This window comes from Plasmodium fragile (assembly GCF_000956335.1).
Source record: "Plasmodium fragile strain nilgiri unplaced genomic scaffold supercont1.19, whole genome shotgun sequence".
Classification (NCBI taxonomy): Eukaryota; Apicomplexa; class Aconoidasida; order Haemosporida; family Plasmodiidae; genus Plasmodium; species Plasmodium fragile.
Window position 1 is genome coordinate 101441 of NW_012192599.1, and position 19888 is coordinate 121328.

At 41.1% G+C, this 19888-nt stretch overlaps 3 protein-coding genes across 3 annotated transcripts; 1 reads left to right on the forward strand and 2 right to left on the reverse strand.

Annotated features, from left to right (window-relative positions):
* Nucleotides 1-1556: 1556 nt before the first annotated feature.
* AK88_02040 (hydroxyacylglutathione hydrolase) lies at nt 1557-2546 on the reverse strand (the record flags this gene model as incomplete). Its single annotated transcript, XM_012479674.1, has 1 exon — nt 1557-2546. The coding sequence occupies one exon, from the start codon at nt 2544-2546 to the stop codon at nt 1557-1559; it is 990 nt and encodes a 329-aa protein (XP_012335097.1).
* Nucleotides 2547-4880: 2334 nt separating this feature from the next.
* Nucleotides 4881-6982, forward strand: AK88_02041 (uncharacterized protein; the record flags this gene model as incomplete). The annotated part of the gene is made up of 8 exons (XM_012479675.1): nt 4881-4887; nt 5040-5105; nt 5291-5405; nt 5517-5641; nt 5789-5856; nt 6046-6207; nt 6340-6672; nt 6854-6982. 8 exons carry the CDS (start codon nt 4881-4883, stop codon nt 6980-6982), a joined length of 1005 nt encoding a protein of 334 aa, XP_012335098.1.
* A 2526-nt stretch (nt 6983-9508) lies between these two features.
* On the reverse strand, nt 9509-14656 carry AK88_02042 (uncharacterized protein; the record flags this gene model as incomplete). Its single annotated transcript, XM_012479676.1, has 1 exon — nt 9509-14656. One exon carries the CDS (start codon nt 14654-14656, stop codon nt 9509-9511), a length of 5148 nt encoding a protein of 1715 aa, XP_012335099.1.
* Nucleotides 14657-19888: the final 5232 nt, after the last annotated feature.

Below are 19888 nucleotides of genomic sequence, written 5' to 3' on the forward strand. Positions count from 1 at the left end.
AAAAAAAAAAAAAAAAAAAAAAAAGGGACATGTTCCATAAGCACAGTCAATACGCAGCTATAATACATGCACGCATGTATAGCTATCCTGATTGTTGTGTATATACACAAAATTACCCACAAGTGTGGACAATAACAGGCGCGGAGAACAAAACAGCTTTTTATACAATTGCGTTGGCAGCAATTGGGTGGCTGGAAAAAAGTCACTGGTGGTGAACAGACGAAAATTAATAAGGAATCATATTCTCTTAAAAAAAAAAAAAAACATACAAAACACACCCCCTCTTTATCGTATTCCTTAGTTTACATTACGTATGCACGTCTCTCATTGGGTGATGCACATGTAATTTGCGCAACCACATGGTGAAACTAGCAAACGGAAAATGCCACGCATGCCTCACGCAACTCCTCCGCCTATGCGGAACGCTTAAAAATGCAGCAAAAAAAAAAAAAAAAAAAAAAAGGGCAGTGGGTAGCCTCATATATATATGTGCATGCACGTAGTGACATACCTTCTTAGGTGTAGTATTCATAGAGTTACAGTTAATGGTGTTAAACACCAGGATGAAATGAAATAAAAGTGAAACAAAAAAGATGGAACAGCCAAGTGGGGGGAAAACAAATTGGAGGGAAAAGCCAAATGGATGCAAAACCCAAGTAGAGGAAAAACAAATAGAAAACAGAACAAACTGGAAAAACAAAAAAACAAATGGGGGGCAAAAAAAGTTGTAAAACAACAAAAGCGCAAAAGTGCAAAAAGGGAAAAATTTTAAACGTGAACACACAGAAACGCAAAAATGACGGGGACAAAAAAAATTAAAAAAAAAGCTGACTTGTGAATGTTAAGCAAGAAAAGAGTAGTACACTCTTTACATAAAAATGAATGGCAAGGAAACTGTTTACGTAAAAATAAATGGTAACAATTTTTGATGAATTTTAAAATTTCACTAAACAGTTAAAAATGAAATGATATTTGGATTTGCTTGGGAAAATATGGCGTGTATAAATGCCCTTTTTGGTTAAAACGCAATCATATTTTTTTTTTTTTTTTTTTTTCCCTTTCTTGTTCTTTTTGAGCTTTATTTGCGAGTGTTTATATTAAGGGGCGTAACGGTTAACCTTGCACGCGCAACAATTAGTGGTCGCACATTCCAATGTGTAAGTGTAAGCGGGCGTGTATGCGCGGCGATAATATGCCGTCACAATACGCGTTTGTATGCACTTCTTGGCAAGCAGCTCCTTTCCTGGTTTGCTCCCATTTGGGGACTCGCAAAAATACCCTGCACGAAATTTTTTTTTTTTCCACCCCTTAAGCACATTTTGTCCACCGTTCATATGGAGCAAAAGTTGCTATGCGTCTGGTAGACATGGTCGGAATCGATAAGGATGTGAGGGGTGAGGGATAAAATGGTGAACGTTGGATGTGGACAGGGACAAAGAGGGGGAGAAAAGAACTGGAAATGTTTGGTAAACCCTTGGCGGGGATGTGGCGTGACCAATTTGCACAGTTGTTGCATGAGGGGAAAATGATGTCCTTGGGCGCGCGGTGTATAGCTGTCACCGGCACTTAAAGTTATCCTTCATGATGCGCAAAAGAACTATATACTCGGACTTGGCACTAATAACGTAATGGTTCTTTTTTGCGTACTTTTTAATTTCGTTTTGTATGTACTCCTCATCACATCGCAAGAAGGGATTGTATGCAAATTCATCCTCCAGAAGAGAAGGCACTGTGGGAAGCATATTTTCATTTGCCAAAAGTTGTTGATGAAAGGCAGTCAATTGGGGATTAAGCCCATCTACACTTAATGCAAATTTTACATTGTCTTGTGTATATTCATGTGCGCAAAAAATGTAAATTTTTGCTGCGTCCTTTTTTAGCTTTTTTAAATTGTTCACAGAATTGTGCAAGTCGAAATTGTTGCCTTCAAAATTTTTGCCCAGTCCACATATGAACAAAAAATCCCCTGTAAAAAATATTTTTTTTTTTGAAGAGTCCTTTTGGGTATTTTCCACTAAGTATGAAATATGATTATTACAGTGAAAATGTGACAAAAATGTGGAAATTTTAAAATTATGTATTTCGAAACTTTGTACATTTTGAAGATTCCTATTTATATATTTATTGTCCTTTTCTTTAATTCCATACACATTAATTTTTTTGTTGAAAAAATAGCTATTTCCTCCATTATGGTCAGCATGTTTATGTGTGCATAGCACATTTTTAATTTTTATATTTTCCATTTCTGCGATTTCGTTAACGACGTTGTGGTCACTTGGGTCCACTGCCACTCCTTCATCTTTATCATCGTAAAAAATGTAAGCGTAGTTGTCTCTGTACATGGGGACGATGATCACATTTGTACACATATCAGGTTTCTTCACAATAAAATATTTTTTGTCCTTCTTAGTGAAGCATGTTCTATATACATTATTTGTGCTGACAAATCGCCTTTCGAAAAATAGCCTTCTGGACAAAGACAGTCGGGGAGTTGTTCTCGTGGGGGAGAAATAGTTTATCGCCACCATGACCCCCGCGAGCTTCATCCTTTGCGGAGGTGGAATCTGTGCCAATGTTGAAAAGAGGCGGGAAAAAAAAAACGCATAAAAAGGAACACCAAAGGGGGGTTTCAAAAAGGGATAGCCAAACGGGATAGCAAACCGAATGGCAAAAATAACAAACCATGGGGCATATCCTTCTCTTTTTAACCCCACGGAGAGCCACTTTTTTCTCACCTTTGACCAAACCGCTGGGGTACTTTTCTCCTGATCCTTGTTGCGAAGTAGGGCAAATTAGTAGCACTGTGTAGCATTAACCAGAATGAACAATTAATCCTCAGGCATACCGTTTTTTTATTTTTTACTTTGTGCATTGTTTTATTCTGCACACATTTTTTAAAATGAATTGCGGGAAAAATCGAACAACGGCACATCATTTATGCGAACAATGCACACTTCTATTAAGCGCCATTGTTAGCTTGCGGCACGGTGTATGGCTATACGTTTTTTTGGGGGGGTTCCGTTTGTTTGTTTTTTTTTTTTTTTCACATTTTTAGCGCATCTGCCCGTATGTCACTGAGCATGTCTCACTAGCATCGAACTGCATTCTTTGAGGAGCGCTGAACAGGTGCTGGTTCAAGGGGGGAAGAGGGACTTCCCTAATCTGTTGTCTCCCTGCTCAGTTCCCCTCGTAACGTATTAGCAAGTGTACCACTTTAGGCCATTACATATTGGCCCATTTCCTTGATTTTCTCACCCCGACGTGGAGCCGCTAAAAAGGGAACCGCGTAGGTGGAACGGAACAGAAGCATGGCCACCCCCCAAGTTACATGCAAAAAGGGGGAGTCACACAAGGTAGCATCTCGTATATGCACCAGTAACTGGGTGATGTATGTGTGATGCCCCTGATCGTTTGGCTTCCCTTCTTGTGGAACGCGCTACACGCACTGTGTGTACTGCTACTCAGCGCACAGGGAAAAGAGGCCAATCAGAGCCGTTAAAATTGGCATGAGGATTATAAGGATACAAATGGACGTACTGATTATATGAGTCGATTCCTTTTCCTTAAGACGCTCCCATTTGTGTGCAAGGATAAACAATACACACCCAATGTTTACACTGTGTAAAAATAAAACAAAAAAAAAAGGGACCTTTCCAAATGTTCTAAATGTAGGGGGCACGCATATTCTCCTAACGTAGTGGTATCTTTTTTTATAATTATATTTTCTTTTTTTAAAGTAGGAGTTTCCGCTATATTTGCGCGGCGGAATGGGTAGATATACGCTTCTGCAGGATTTTTGTTTTTTTTTAAATTACGATATTCCACGAGTAAAGGAAGAAAAGGGCATGTGTTTGTTTGTGTATACCCGTTTGCTCTACATGTACCAATTTTTTTCTCTTTTCCTGTAAGACAAAAGTTCAAATTAAAGGGTTCGCACAGTTATGGGCAATTTTGTGTGCCTATGTAGATAATACGAACCGTTCATTTAAGAAGCGCGTGGAAGATAATTATCTACGTGTGTCGCACAAGCACACACAATGACAAACGTTGATATGAAGTTAAGCCAAAGTGCAATGACCCATTTGCGTTCTTCAGACATTAAAAACATATATATATACACTTTTCTCGCACCATCTCTGGCGAGGGGACACAAAAGTGCAATTCCGATTGTGTTTGATTCGTTAAGGGTCATACACGAATTAGCGCGTAGGGTTAATTTAGCGATGGGTTCCAAACCGGCGTCGGGTGCCCCGTCGTGCAAACACGAACACTTTGTGCACACATCGATGCCACATCGTCCCTTCCAACGTTAAGGGAATGACTGCATAAATTTATACATATATATATATATATGTAAGCACACGTGCTTATGACGCTTGTATCTAAATGCAGCGGCCGAATCCCCCACTCCCCTCTCTTTTGGCTTTTTAGCTGCCTTACTACATGCACCTTATGAAGTAAAGAGAAAAAAATAACACGCACATGTGCAATTCGCAAAAAAAAAAAAAAAAAAAAAAGAGAGAGTTAAAATATAACATACGCATGTCCCTCTCAAATTTTATATGTCCTTGGCCCCATACAAGAACTTCATACAAAAAGGAGTATCTTTCTTAAGTATTAAAAAATAAAAAAACATCACACTACATTTTCGGCATTGTTTTTGTCAGAAACGTTAAACGTGTTTGCCATTTTTACATGAACACACGCAAAAAAAAAAAAAAAAAAAAAAAAAAAAATACGAAAACGTTCATTCATAACAATTCCACACGTGGTTTTTTTTAGCCTTCATGTTTAGGCGTTATATACTGGTTAAGGTTATAAACGAATAGAAACCCACCTTTTTTAGTGATTCTTTTTCTTTTTTCAATTTTTGTGACACAATGCCAGGTATGCTTAAACATGTGTGTAGCTTATAAATTTAGAAAGGAGCAAACCTGTGGCACCTTTTTCACCTGCTTCACTGGCTACATGTATTCCGTGGGATTCACGTGGTTATGCTATGTTATATATTTTTTTTTTTGTTCCCTCACCATCCACAGAACAAGAAATAATTGCCGAAGATACCTCCAACACAAATGCTGAATCGGAAGTGGACGAACAGACGGGTAAGTAGAGGAAATTAGCGTTACAGGATTTCATGGCCTGACGCGTGTGTGTGTGTGTATCCATTTGGACCCCCCACGCTGTGTATTCCAGTGCAAATTACTCATGTGTACCTGCATGTTACTCCTATATGTATCATGTGTTCATCCCCGTTGCTCCTTTCCTCTCCACCCTCTTCCAACCGCAGAACTCCTGGAAAAGAAAACGGCACAGGAACTGTTCGATATGGGGACACTAGAATTCAAGGAGAACAAAAACTTCGACCTAGCTGCGGAGAGGTTTTCCATGGCCGTGGAGAAGAAGTAAAGAGGCTACCCCCTTTTTCTGCGCATTTGTCGAGCTACTTTTCTTTTCCAAGTCAAAATTGTGCCGATATGTCTTCACCCACGCGCACCCTCTCCGCCCATTCGCAGAGTGAAAGAATTAAACGCAGAAGGGAGCATCCACGTCGACTTGCGTGAATACTACCTCTCCTTTGCTGATGCCCTTCTAACCAAGGAAGAAGAAAAAAACGATCTTTTCGAATTCTTGAAAAAAAGTAACTCCTTAAAATGAGTGCATCGGTTGAGTACAGCGAGTTGAGCGGTGCGGTAATATGTGGACCGCTTCTGATGAAGACAGGGTTTCTCCCTTGCCGATCCTTCCCAGTGTGCTATGTTAACATTCCGCCTTTTCCCCCATTTAGAGAAAAAAATCGAAGTGCCCGACACGGAGGAGGATTCAGTTGAGAAGGAAGAAGTCACGGACGAGCAGGTAATTAAAATTTCGTGTTTCCCACGAGAGAATTTTTCTAGGTGTTCTTCCTTCTACATGGCAGTGTTTTCCCGTTGTCATCGTGCGGACCGTTTTCCCTTCACTTGTTTTGGAATGAGAAACGACATGCACCCATTCGGACCCATTTGCGTACCCATTTGTTCCCTTCTTCCACCCCCCCAAAACCAGCTTGCCTTTGAGATGTTCGAATTCGCAAGAAAATGTTACGAACTTCTAGTGGAACAGCAGAAGGAGAAGATGTCGAAGAAGGACATTTTGAATTACAGCTACGTGTTTATTCGCCTTGGGGACATCAGCTTACTGAACCACTTTTTCGAGGAGGCATTGAAGGTGGGCTCCTGCGCGTGCAGAGCGAAAATGTGGGGCGATGCCCAATCGTGTCCTGTTGGGTCAGTTTTTTGCGAGTCTCATTTATCGCTCCTCATTCACCGCCTTGTATTCACCGGTTCCTCCCCCCTGCAGGAGTACCAAAAATGCGTGAACTTACGGGAGAAGCACAACGTGGGAGATGAGAACCTGATCGCCCCCCTGATTTCCCTGTCCCAGAGTTACATGTTCTGTGGAAAGAGGAAAGAAGCAGTAGATTATTTCGAAAAAGTAAAAAAAATCCTACTTGACGTGAGACAGAAAACCACCCCACTGCCAGACAACACGAACGAGAAGATTATACGGGACACATACGACGATGTCCAAATACAAATTAATGACTTGAAGAGACAAATAGAAGAGGAGGGCGCGGAAGGCACGCAGTTGGGAAGCCAAACCATTGCGAAGGAGTTGGTAGTCATGACAAAGGTTAGTCACTAATCGTGTGTACACCACATGTGCGATTGGGCACCTGCACAAGGGATCAAAAAGTGCAACTGCTCTCACACACGAAGGTTCCACCTGCTTAGCAGTGCAACACATATTGTGATACATATGTAAGTGTATGCATGTGTATACATATATATATTTTTATCTCCCTCCTGCGCAGTCCGAATTCGACAAGGCAGTACTGAACAAAGAAAACAGCGAAGTTACCAAAATTACAATTTCCGCGGTTAATGATGACGAGCAGGGAACTAAGAGAAGAAGGATCAACTTATCTAATTATAAAAATTAGACAAAAGTGAATTTCCCCACTGTGCCACAAGTTGAGAACAAGTATGTGCAAGGTGTGGAATGTGCTCAATGTGTGCAAAGTGTACAAAAGCGGAAAACCAAACAGGGAAGAGGTACAGGAGATACACACATTCACCTGAAATGTTTTTACACATGTCTAGCACAAGTGTAGAGCGCGCTCCCGTTTTGTATCCATCGGTTTCGATTACTTCTTAGGGGGAAGGAAAGCAGCAAATACGATCATAACGGAATATAGCGTATAGCATAACGTAGCGACAGTGTTTACTCTCCCCCCTTCCCCATGTGTGGTACCGCTAAAATTAGGTATAAAGTGACCCATGCGCCTTTTTTGACTAACCATTTTGACTAGCCATTTTCACTAACCATTTTGACTAGCCTTTTTGACTAGCCATTTTTGACTAGCCATTTTTGTCTTGATTTTTTTTTTTTAATGCCTTCGCGTAGGCATACATGCATACATACTTGCTTACATATACGTATACAGTACACGCCCCTTTTTTTCTTCTCTGCACGCGAAAGGAGGCACACAAAAATGTGTGCATGAAACAAAGGATGGAGACGTTTTTTATGTGCACAGGCACTGAGCGCGCACTTCTTTGTTTTTGCGCATCCCGCGTCTTCCACCACGTTAAGCTACTGGCATGTACCTTCCACGTTTATCCACGTGTCATGACTAGTTATCCGTGCACTGTTCAAACGTAACAGAAAAAAAAAAAAAAAAAAATATACCGTGCATAAGTAGAAACAACACACTGTGTAAGAACTGATTAAACGAAAAAGGTAAATAGTAACATGTGATGATAATGAGAAAGACATGCGATTCGCCTGAACACGGATCCAATGACCAGGTATGCAGCGATGTTGTTTGCCTTTTGTATAAGTAGCCAAATAATCAGACAGCGTTTGTCCAGTTTGTTACTCTCCTCTTTTCGCTCATCGTACATCTTTTCCCCTCCTCCCCCCAAAAAAACTTCAAACGGATTGTGCGTATCCATATTATATAGAAATATTTCTGCTGTTCATTTATTTCCATTTCTATTCATCAGTCGTAGTTATATGGGATATGTATGTGTTAAAAAAAAATTAAAAAAAATTAAAAAGCGAGCATGAGAAATGATTACCGTTTTGGGTCAGCATATCCATATGCATCTGTACATATGTAACACTTGTCCAGGTTTGTATTTACATATGTTCACAGTAATACAAAAGCATACAACACATACATCATTCAAAAACATGAATATGTGTCTGGCCTTATCGGTGTGGCGACTTAAGCTCAGTGGATAACCAAATACACACACATACGGGGGGCATATATATCTCGGATTGTTTGTACATATATATGCCTACATGTCACACAATGAGCTCTTTGTCTGTTTTGATCTTTTCATTTTTTACTGACGACGTAGGGTACGTGTGCGCGTGTGTAAGGGGTAACCGCAAAAGTGATGGAAAATGCAAAAAGGGGGCGATGCACCTGCACCTAAATATGAACCAGGGGTGTATAACAAATTTAAATAAGTAACCGCAATGCCTGCAGGAAAACCAACTGCAAGGTGAGAAGCAAGGCCATCTGCAAGGCACATTTTTTATTAAAATAATCAGGGGGTACTGAAATGAACAAGAAAACAACGCTGCTTCGACATTATCTTCCAAATAAATGTCTTAACAATTGAAGTATCATGGGTGTGCTGTTTTATATTTATGCTTTTCATTTAAATATTTGGGGAAGGTTGCATCAAAAAAAAAAAAAAAAAAAAATGAAAAACGCTGTGGTGTACGAGTTCAATGAGTGTATGCAATGATGGGATGCATTGTCCACATGCGTACGCGTGTATGTGACGAGGAGTTCACGTCCTATGCAAACATGCATATAGGCACACACACACGCATGTGTACATGTTCGAGGTTCTGTACAGAAGTCATAAACCCCTCTGCGTTCATGTTATGGTTTGCCTCCACATTCAAGGTCATTTATCAGGGTAGATGCACAAAACAAGATCTACATTCCCCAAGGTGTAAGACTTGCTTGTTTACCTACGTGTGGTTTCTGCTTTCTGGAGTGGTCATTATGCAGAAAATTTTCTTGTCAATTCATTTTATGGACGCAAAAAAAAAAAAAAAAAAAAAAAAAGAATAAATAAAAAAAAACAGGTGCAAGGCGAATACTTATACGTGGTGAATGTGGGCGTGGATATATGCTCCCTGGGGGGGAGTAATACTTCCGTGCGTGTGTTTTCTTTTTTGCTGCATTGAACACGCACTTGTATTTTGTTGAGTATTCGCATGCGAATGAATGTGCTATACAAAAGATTAAAACTTCGGACGTGCACACTGCTACTACTACTACTACTGGCGCTACTTCTTCGATGCGTACAGTGTTGCAAACACATCATATTTATTGTGCACACTATGATGTATCTCCAGCGTTGAGATTATTTATACATGTTCCATGGCTGATGAGAAAGCACAGGGTGGACTGGCGACGTGCCGTCTCATTTACCCCTCAGTTACTCATCTTTACCGAAGACAACACCCCACTATGTTCACAAATATTGTCGCGTTCTGTGTATAACACTCTTTTCGTGTTTTCTCCCCCCTCGAGGGAGTCTTCGTTCGTTTGCCTATACTCAGAGTGGTTGAGTGGAAGATGGACCATGGGGAATATGCTAAGGGAGCTAATTTTTTTTGTCTTCACATTGGAGCTATTTAGCAGGTTCATCATTTCTTCATTTTCTTCCCATATGAGTCTTCGATTGATTCCTGAGTTATCAATCTCGTTTGTCCCTAGGCCGTGGATGTAGTCGTAAATCATGTTGAGCGGCTCAATTTCATTAAATAGGCCTGTCTGTGCTGCGGCAGTGTTGATGTTTTTCGTGCTCACATCATCATCACAGCTAGCATCGTAGGTGGTATCGAAATGGTGCTCTCCATGTTGAATGCCCAACTGTCCCTGGTCGTCCACCTGGACATACCCATTCAGATTTTCCCCTTCGGTAAGGCTATTTCCCTCCTCTTCCTCCACGGTAGAGACGCTATTGCACATAAACGTTTCAGCGTGATGTCTCTTCTTTTTGTAGACGATCTCCGGGTTGCAGCAATTGTCCCTCCTTCCACATGTACTACAGGCAACATGGCTCGAAAAATTGTTGCCGACAAAATCCCTCTCATTGACGACGTTCCAACAGCCTTCGCTCACGGGGCTCCAATAAACCAACCCATTGCGAGCCTCTACTACATCGTTGCTTCCCTTGTTGCTCTTCTTGTGAGGGTTCATACTCATGTTCCTCTCACAATTGGAGGCACTACGAAAGATTTTATTCGAAACCATAGCATCATCACTCTTTTGAGGTTGGTTGACTACACCCATATTCACACATTTTTTCTCATCATTCGAGTCACCATTTTGGTAGCTCTCCCCATTTCGGACTTCACCTTCGTCACCCCTTCTTCCTGTTACTTGGTGACTCTGATCTAAACTACTATGGTGATAGTGATTGGGGCACTCTTCCACATGTTGCACTCTGACATTTTGGCACGAGTTAAGGTTGTTGCTGAGGACGATGTTTACTCCTGCGATAGGGGCACTGCATACTACTTGGTTGATTCTGCCCATTCCATGAACACAAACACTTGCATTGTGGCTTGCGTGGGGCAAGAACCTCGCAGATACAACTTGTTCGTGGTTCACTTCTACAAGGCTTCTTCCCATGGACGCATTGAAGTAGCCTTCTCTGTTCATACGACTGCTTTCCGTGTTAACGCTAATCATTTCGTTGAGGATGTTGTTTGCTTGATAACATCGGTTGGCTCGATCAACACTATCGCGGTTGGATTGGCCCCCGTGATGAAGACTCATATGTCCGTTATAACGATTGGTGGTACTACTTCCACTGGCCTGATGACCCGTGTGTTGACTACCGCTGGCATCATTTGCCCCATTCGCGCCGCTCGGACCATTGCCTCCATTTTCATTGTCGTGGTTCCTCGCGTCACCGATGCCCCTATTAGGGAATCCGTTGTTTCCGTTTTCATTATCGCTGTTTTCATTCACATCATGGCCGTTGCTGACGCTTTCGTCATTACCTTGGCGATTAACTCTGTGTTGGAGGTAGTTGTAGAAGTACGTGTCCCGGTTGTGGTGATGGTGTTGCTGAAAATGGTGCAGCGGGTTATGCTGCTCATACTGCTGTACATACTGCTGTCCATACTGCTGTGCGTACTGCTGTGGATAGTGGTGCACGCCCCGAGTATTCAAAGACGCACTGTTGTTACTGCCGCCACTACCACCATCATGATTACTTCTCATCATGGTCATTCTGTTATCCCAGTTGGCAATGTTACCACTGTTCGCTACATTATAGGAACCTCGACTCGTTCGATAATTCTGCAAAGCACTCCCATTAAAAACCCAGTAACCACCTGCTGCGGCCGCTGCTCCGGCTGCTGCTCCATTATTTTCATCAAGGGGGTGGTGGTGGTGGTACTGCTCCATATAGTTGTACCCTCGCAAGCTCTCTACACTACTACTGTCATTACTACTGGGCTCTATTCTTTCTCCGCCTCTGGCAAACATGGGGTTGTGATTCATGCCTCCTCCAAGGCTTGCCTGATTATGGTAATTGTTTGTTCCATTGTTATGTTGATGATTGGCTCCGCGGTTTTGTCTGTTGCCATTTCCTCTTTCATTGGCTTCACCGCTACCACTGCCACTTCCACCACCGCCGCTTGCACCACTTCCTTGTCCTCCACCGGAATTGTTTTGATTGTTGGGGTTACCACCTCCATTGTCGTTATTTCTACCATCGTCTCGGTTGGGTGGTGGACCCATGTTTGGTCGGTTGTTCGCATTGAGTAGCGAAATGGACCTTGCGGGGTGTTGTGCAAATTGTGCACTATCACGAGAACAAACTTCAATTTTGCATTGGCCGGCTTTAAAAATAGAACCCACAGGTAAAGGGACGGGTTCAGAAAAGGGCGGGATTTTTAAAAACGTTCCCAAGGTACTAGTATCCCTCAAAAGCCATCTTTCTCCAACGGGCTTGGTTCCATCATAGTATATTAAGCAGTGCTCCCTAGACACATAACCATTTGAATTTGTAACAGATAATTTTTTGTAACTAGATTGTGCATAGGGACCTCTCCCTAAGACTACTCCCTTAGGGTCGATATACTCCGTTTTTAAAGTGACTTCATCTTTTACTGTTCCAAAATCAAATTTAATTAGCAAATTGGATTCAATATTTTCACAATAGGAAGGCATATTATCTTCACCCACATTGTTGCTAGCGTCTTGTCCATCGGCCCCGCGCTCTCCACCTTGTTCAGAGATTCGTTCTTGCACACGTTCCGCATTCGGATCGACTCCCGATGCGGCTCCAGCTTCATCCCTCTGTTCAGCATCATCTTCATTTTCCTTAACCACTGCTTCTCCTCCTGCTACTGCATCCTCCGCTCCTTCCTTTCCCTTCTCCTTCATGAGTTCATTTAACTCATGTCTGTCAAGTACTTTATTGGACTTCTTGTCCCACACGTATCCTTTGTAAGGCATACCAGCGGTATTCTTATCAATGGACACGGTAACTTCAAGTCGGTCTCCAATATGGATTATATCCCCTTCCTTAAGTACGTGGTTATTATTAACCTTGATCATGGTGCCAATAGTTGACCCACAATCCACTACTCCAATATTATTATTTTCTGCCTTAACAAATATGAGATGTGATAAGGAGACGGAAGAATGAGGCATATGAATTAAACTCTTAACATGTCTGCCTCCATCCCAAGGTAATCTATTTGGCAAAGCAGAAGAATCGAAAAATTGGCTATCAATTTTATGGGTTCTATCCTGAATAATTTTTAAAATTATTTTTTCATCTTTCCTTATACACATGGATGGGTTCTGTGTAATATAATTCTCCACCCATGCATGTAACCTTTCATTAGTCACTTCTTTATTATCTTTGTCATACCCAATGAGTTCACTGAATATTTTACAATCGTTAATGTTAAATACCCACTTGGCCTTGGACCACAGATTGTTAACTGTGAAAAAGTCGACAATGCAGGCAGTCAGGTCGTCAAAGAAGACAGGTACAGAAATCATGTCGTTGAGAAAAATACGCAAAAATAAAGGAACACTCACTTGGGGTTTAATAAAATTTTCGTTCCACCAAATTTCATCTACTGTATTTACTATTTCAATTGATTTGTATATCTTGATCGACTTTCTTCTTAAATTATATATGCGTACTAGGTTCGAGATAATTGTGTTTATGCATACTGTATGTCCTAGGGCTTGTCTACACAGGGGGCAATTCTTCCCATTCAATTTGTTATGCCCTATGCAGTATCTACAAAAAGTGTGTCCACAGTTCATCGTTACAGGTAGGTAGAAATAATCGAGGCATATTGGACAGGTGAGTTCTCTTTTTAAACATTGTATGAAACTTTCAACTGTTAGTCCTGCTGTGGGAAGAGCTACTGCTGATCCTTGGGCTCCTACCCCCGGGATGGAAGAACCTCCGGTAGATATTCTTCCTACTGCACTACTTAATGTATTTAAAGGGGAACCACCTTCTAAATGATTCTCATTGTTGAGAATTGATGCCACTACTAATTCGTCATTTAGTTGGTCGTTGTCAACCATGTGTAACATATTCCTTTCCACTTCGTCGTCCTTCTTTTTAATATTTTCTCTTGCCCTGACTTCGCTCAACTCTACTCCTTGCATGACAGCATTCGCCTGGTTTTCTCGGTTCAGTTCTTCATACGGGTTGGCCTGTTCCTGTTGCTGCTCAACTTCTTCTCCCACTTCCTGCTGTTGCTCTCCCATGGCCTCATCCCACGAATCTCTCACTTCATCTGCGTGGTTGCTCTCGGCGTGTACTCCGTTCTGCACGAAGTAATTGCTGGATCCGTTCACAAACACGTTGTCCCTCTCGCCCCCGTGGATGTGGCTCAAGGGATCGTTCTTTGCTCCTTCACACTGCTCTGCGTTAGACGCTAAATTGGTAGACATATCCACAGCTATATTGGCGGCTATGTTCGAGGCTGCGCTTGTGCTAACATTTAACGCTACACTTGCGGCTACGCCGTCGAGTAGACCTTGGTTCGCTCCGCGCATACCACTACTACCACTGCCCTCATAGCCACCCAGGATGTTGTCCCCATTGAAAACGAAGACCCCGTTGCTGATGTTATTTGTGGTGCTCTGCGCTGTGCCATTGGGGACGTCGCTATTTGGGAGTCCCCTATCCGGCAATGCGCCCTCCGACGGAGCGCCATTTATGAGTACGCTGGAATTGCTCCCTTCAGGGTGTCGACTGCCATACTGCTCGTTGTTCTGTTGTTCTGCATGAGAGTTCTTTACGCCGCGGCGCAAGCTGCCGCTACCATAGTTGGACTCTCCTCTCTCGCTGGCCATATTTTTATTTTCGTTTCTATTCAATCTATCTGTTCTCTTTCTTCTAGAGTTTATATTATCCTCATCGTCTTTTGGAGTGATACATTCATCCTCTAACGAGTCATTGTCGTCAATGAACATACCATCGTCATTAACGATGAAGTTATTATTTTCGCTGTCTTCAATGTTGATTCCGTTGTTGTTACTTCTACGCTGTCGGGTTCTGCCTCTGTTATTCGACTCGTTCATTTTCTTTGGTTATTCATGCGTGTAGGGACGTGCAGATACGCTTGAAGCGAAAATGTATCTCGCTTGTGGCCGTATGGAGAGTCGAGACGGGCGTAGTGTAACACGGTAAGCAAGTATGGAGAACACGTGTATTCGTATGTATAAGCTAGCACCTTATGTAGGTATGCATGTACAACCGCACTGCGTATATGCTAGTTCGCTAGCGAGATGAATTGTGTAAATTGGGTCTACGACACGGGGCGTGTTAAATGTAGTGGATGTGCGTGTTGGTGTGCGCTGTGGAGGGGCACATTAAGGTACGCACTTAAGGCAGGTAACCAGGGCACGCACTTTAACTTATGCAGCTATGATAGCTGTTCATTCATGCAGTTACGGTACGCAATTAAACATGTGCACTTCGGTTGGAAGGTAGCTCACGCAGGGTAGGGTGTGCCTCTCGCATGCATACGCACAACGCGAGGGGGGCAAATCCACTACAAGGAAAGAAGGAGCACGGCCGCTCTGGCTTTACATAAAAAGAAGTTCTGCACGTAAGGGGGAAAAAATCAGCGCGCTCGTGTGCGATAGCGCATGCGCGTGGGGAGATGGTACTTCACAATGGGGTTGAGAGCAAGGGCTCTTATGAAAGTATACTTATGGTGCAGGCACTCCTACAGCATAGATCTTCTTCTAACACTTATGCTAATTATGCATTCACGTGGCCATGCATTTACACACATAATCACACAATGTCAATGCTGTATGTACATAAATTCACGTAAGGTATACATCACAGGTGAAGCATATTCGTATGCAATGGATAATCAATCAAGTTGGTTTCTCTCCCACGAGTACAAGCATGTGCTGGTACTTGCAGATGGGTACAGCTGGGCACTCGTATGTACAGGTATGCACAGGTATATAGCGATTTATGCTGATATGTACTGGTGTAAACAGGCACGTGCATATATATAACTCATAAAAGTGAATAGCTACACGAATTTGCTCGCACAGGCTATGCTCTTCTTTACTGTTTTTTTTTTTTTTTTTTCGAGGACTTAAACAATGGCGCCGCTGCAGCTGGCGTTAAAAGAAAAAACTTATGCTTGGGCAATTTTCTTTTAAAAAATTCGCCTTAAAATGTATGCGCTGTTGCGAGAAATGGGCGATTTACAAAAAAAGGGGGAGTAAAGGAAAAAGGAAATATGCAGAGAAAAGGAAAATAAAAGCGAAACGCAAAAGGAAAGAAAAGGAGAAAGTATACTTCATACATTAACATATAAACACATAAAAACATTTAATCCTGCTCAAGAATTAAACATTTTTATCTTGTTCATATTAAAAAAAAAAAAAAATATTTTTTCGTACGTAATATATATAATAGCGAAAATCCTTTTTTTTTTTTTTTTTTTTACTTGCATTCCCTTGGGGGCACACGAGTAAAATTTAAATGATTTCACGATGCATGTATTTTTTTTATATACTCACGTACGCACATATAGTATATCTGTCTGCATGTACGCACGAAGGAATTACAAGTGTGACCGTGTACGCAAAAAAAAAGCGAAAAAAAATATATTGGCTTACGCGTACATGTTCGCATGCAAGTGAGGTGTGTATGTATGACTATATATACACGTAGGCAGCTATTACTAAGGACCTAATGTGCTGCTAACGCCATATGCGCTGCGAAGCATACGTGGTAGGGACACTATCACAGGCTTACACGCACACTTGTTGGAGAATATGTAATGAGTACGTGTAAATTGGCAGAGCAGGCTCAAACATATGTGCTCGAGCATACGGCACATATATAACACCAGGGCTCCAATCAAACGCGCACAAGCATATAATGGCTTAAAACAAAGTACATAAATGTAGGCACACGTATATATGTACATATATGTAAATAGGCGTTTTCTCTTCTGTTCAACAAGGAACCTTTTGGGGCTGTTATTTTTCTTTTTTCACCCACTCCCTTCTTTGCAATATGCTTACAATTAATGGTTGGGGAAAAAGAAAAGGCAACTACTGGAAGCAAAGGGAAAAAAAACTACTCAACTGTCATATAACAATTGTCCTCTTGTCCTCTGGTACTTGTTCATCAGAGATCTCACGTGAGGCTTGCGTGTAAAGAGAAGGTAAAAAAAAAAAAAAAAAGGCGCGCTGAAAAATGGCAAATGGCACGTTAAAGAAGGATGGTGTTGGACGAAAGGGGTAAGAGAGCATATGGAAACGAAGGTACTCAGGTATGGCATAAAGAGTCACACAGTGTGGGAGTGGCAGAGAGAAGAAAAACATGAAATTGTAAAATACGTAAATTATGTAAATTGGGTAAAACTTGTCAAGTGGGTATAAATTGTAAAATTTGTAAAACATGAAAAAAAAAAAAAAAAGAAAAAGTGAAAAAAGAAAAAAAAAAAATGTCGTTATTTTCGATGCAGTTCATGTAAATTTTCAGTTCGATACAATTCAGTAACACAATCACTTTTAGCTGTAGCGCGACTTTCAATTTTTCTTTCTCGCTGAATTCACTTTTTTAAAAATTAAAATTTGTACACTTGTGGGTGATGTTTGCCCCACCGCGGTATATATAATGGAAAGGTGGGGACCAAACCAATTCACGACGGGGCCAATTTGTATGGTAATAGGCTACATGAACACATGGCATACGCTTGTACCGCACATATGACATATTACGTGTACTGTGCACATATGAATTTTATACATTCACATGCGCTCGCGCTTACACATAAACGCCCCATGCACAGGTAGCGCTAAGTGTATATCACGGGAGATACACGCACAGCGTTCTTTGTAGCTTCTGCACTGTTTTAAGCGACGGCTAAAAGAGTGTAGAGATTAATGACATGCATATAAGAAAAAAAAAAAAGGCATAACATCATGTAAAAAACGGCGTTATATTTCTTTGCCTCACATGTATAGTAATAATGATATATTGTAACATTCGCTTGTTTTGGTTTTCCTGCACTTGGTGATCTTGCTGGCGAGGGAACAAAAAAAAAAAAAATTAAGTCATGTAGTTTCACCGAGGCGGATATCAACAGGAAAAAAAAAAAAAAATGTTAAACATTTGTGCGTATGTAAATGAGCATTATGTAATTACCCAAGGGAAATATAAAACACACATGTATATTTATGGTACGTATGTGCGCATATAAATGGATACCTTCACATACGTGTACACATGTGCCCCATTGGCCCATGTGCATGAATTGCGCATGCAATTTTAAGGTGAAGGGACAAGAATAATTTTCTCACCAAGGCGTGTACGTAATAAGTAATTGAGAAAAAAAAAAAAAGCACATGCACTTTTACGCCGGTGAACACAAGGCACACTGTGGCGCGGGGCCAAAAAATAAAAAAAAAAAGTGAAAATATGAGCAAAGTGAATGGCGCCAACTGGGAGGTAAAGAAGTTGCAAAGCTGCCAACGGCAAACCTTAGCCCCTTCGTTGGTGTTGATCCCAGTTTTGGCCCCGTCCCGCCGCTTGTACAGTCTAAGGCAGCACGCGAAACAACCGACACACGTGTGCCTTTTCGCAGTTATCCCCTTCTCAAGTAGGAATTCATTCAATCACCCGCCACAAGTGCGACCCAGTCATCTGCTACCATATAGCACACGAGCCTGCGTGCGCACATGTACGTATGTAAGAAGGGAATGCTTGTGTGTATGACAAATGGACTACCGCACAGGTTGCTTAAGCAGGTGTCCGTTCGGTTGCTCGCAAGCAGGACAGCATGATATTACACGTATTATTCAGTTAGCCGTCCTTCCGCACTTAGCGTGGGGGAACAGACAATGGGTAGAGCCCCACGTGCGCGTCCAGCATGCACACTTTTTATATAACACTGCCATGCACACAATGTTTAAATATGCGCGTGGACGTCGTTATGCCCCCACTGCGCGATATTTCTATACCGGCAAAATGGGGGAATATTAAAATGTATGTGTATAATTGGCAATGTTCCTATTGCTCTATGGTACGAAAAATTATACAAAAAAAAATACTTCTGTGTAAAATTGTGATTCACGCGGCATGCATAAAGGACACCTCTGTGCATGAAGAAAGTTTGGAAAAAAAAAAAAAAAAAAAAAAAAAAAATAAACGTAGAAAAAAATGATAAATTTTGGTACTTAACGGCTTGGCAACGGAGATGAATGTAAGAGCGGAGTTTTTTTTTTTTTTTTTTTTTTTTTTTTTTTTTTTTTGTGTAGTCGCTTGTAACAACGAATGTGTTGTATGTAAACATACACGTATATATGTTTATATGCGCGTGTGAATGAGTAGGTCCACAAAAAATCACATACATACAAAAGTACATACACCTGTGTAAGCTGTTGGCCGCAAAGTGATATATATGCTCGGCGTATATTTCCCTCAGAATGGGGGTGTTCAATGTCACGAGGGAATATATATATACATATAATGGTCATACAAAATGATTATGAAACGAAATACTCATGCAGAGTTAATCAATAAACAATTTTCTTTCAATATTGTATTCAAATTAGTCACGTAGGTTTGGGTGGCATAAAAATATTTTCACAGTTCAGGCACATTTTATATTACAACAAAAATGCTTCCTGTTTTTTGTTGCAGTATTTTTGCAAAATGTGAAAGTGTTAAAAAAAAAAAAAAAAAAAAAAGGGGAGGGGATTTATTCATGCAGAATTGCATCAATTTTGTGTTTTTTTTCTTTTTTTCTTTTTTTTTTTTACGAAAGTTTGATGTTCTTTTTGTTGTAGTTACGTTGGTGAGAAGATGAACAAATTTTTACGACTGTTGTGTTTGCCAACTTTGAGGCTTGTTTAAGTCTGCTTCAATTTGCTCCGTCCTGTCGACCCCCTTGTTGCGTAGAATTTTTCTGTATAGCTATTCCATTCTGTTATCGCGGGGCGACTAAAATATATGGACGCAGGTCGGACAGGAGGGGGCCAACCGAATGGCCATGCACTTGAGCGCGCATATGTTCGGTGTATATATGTACATGTGGAAGTAAAAATATATGTGCGCATATGTATATATATAGGCCTATTCATTCGTTTGTTCTTTTTTTATTTTTCTTTTTTTTTGTGCGGCACGTTTGCTTTTATTCCCGTCAATTCGATCTTGCGCAGTTGACATTTTGCGATTGCAGAAAAAAAAATGGCTTTCTGCCGCTCGCCACAGTAATACTCACGGATGACCAAAAGAAAATATTTTTTTTTTTTTTTTTTTTTTTTTTTTTT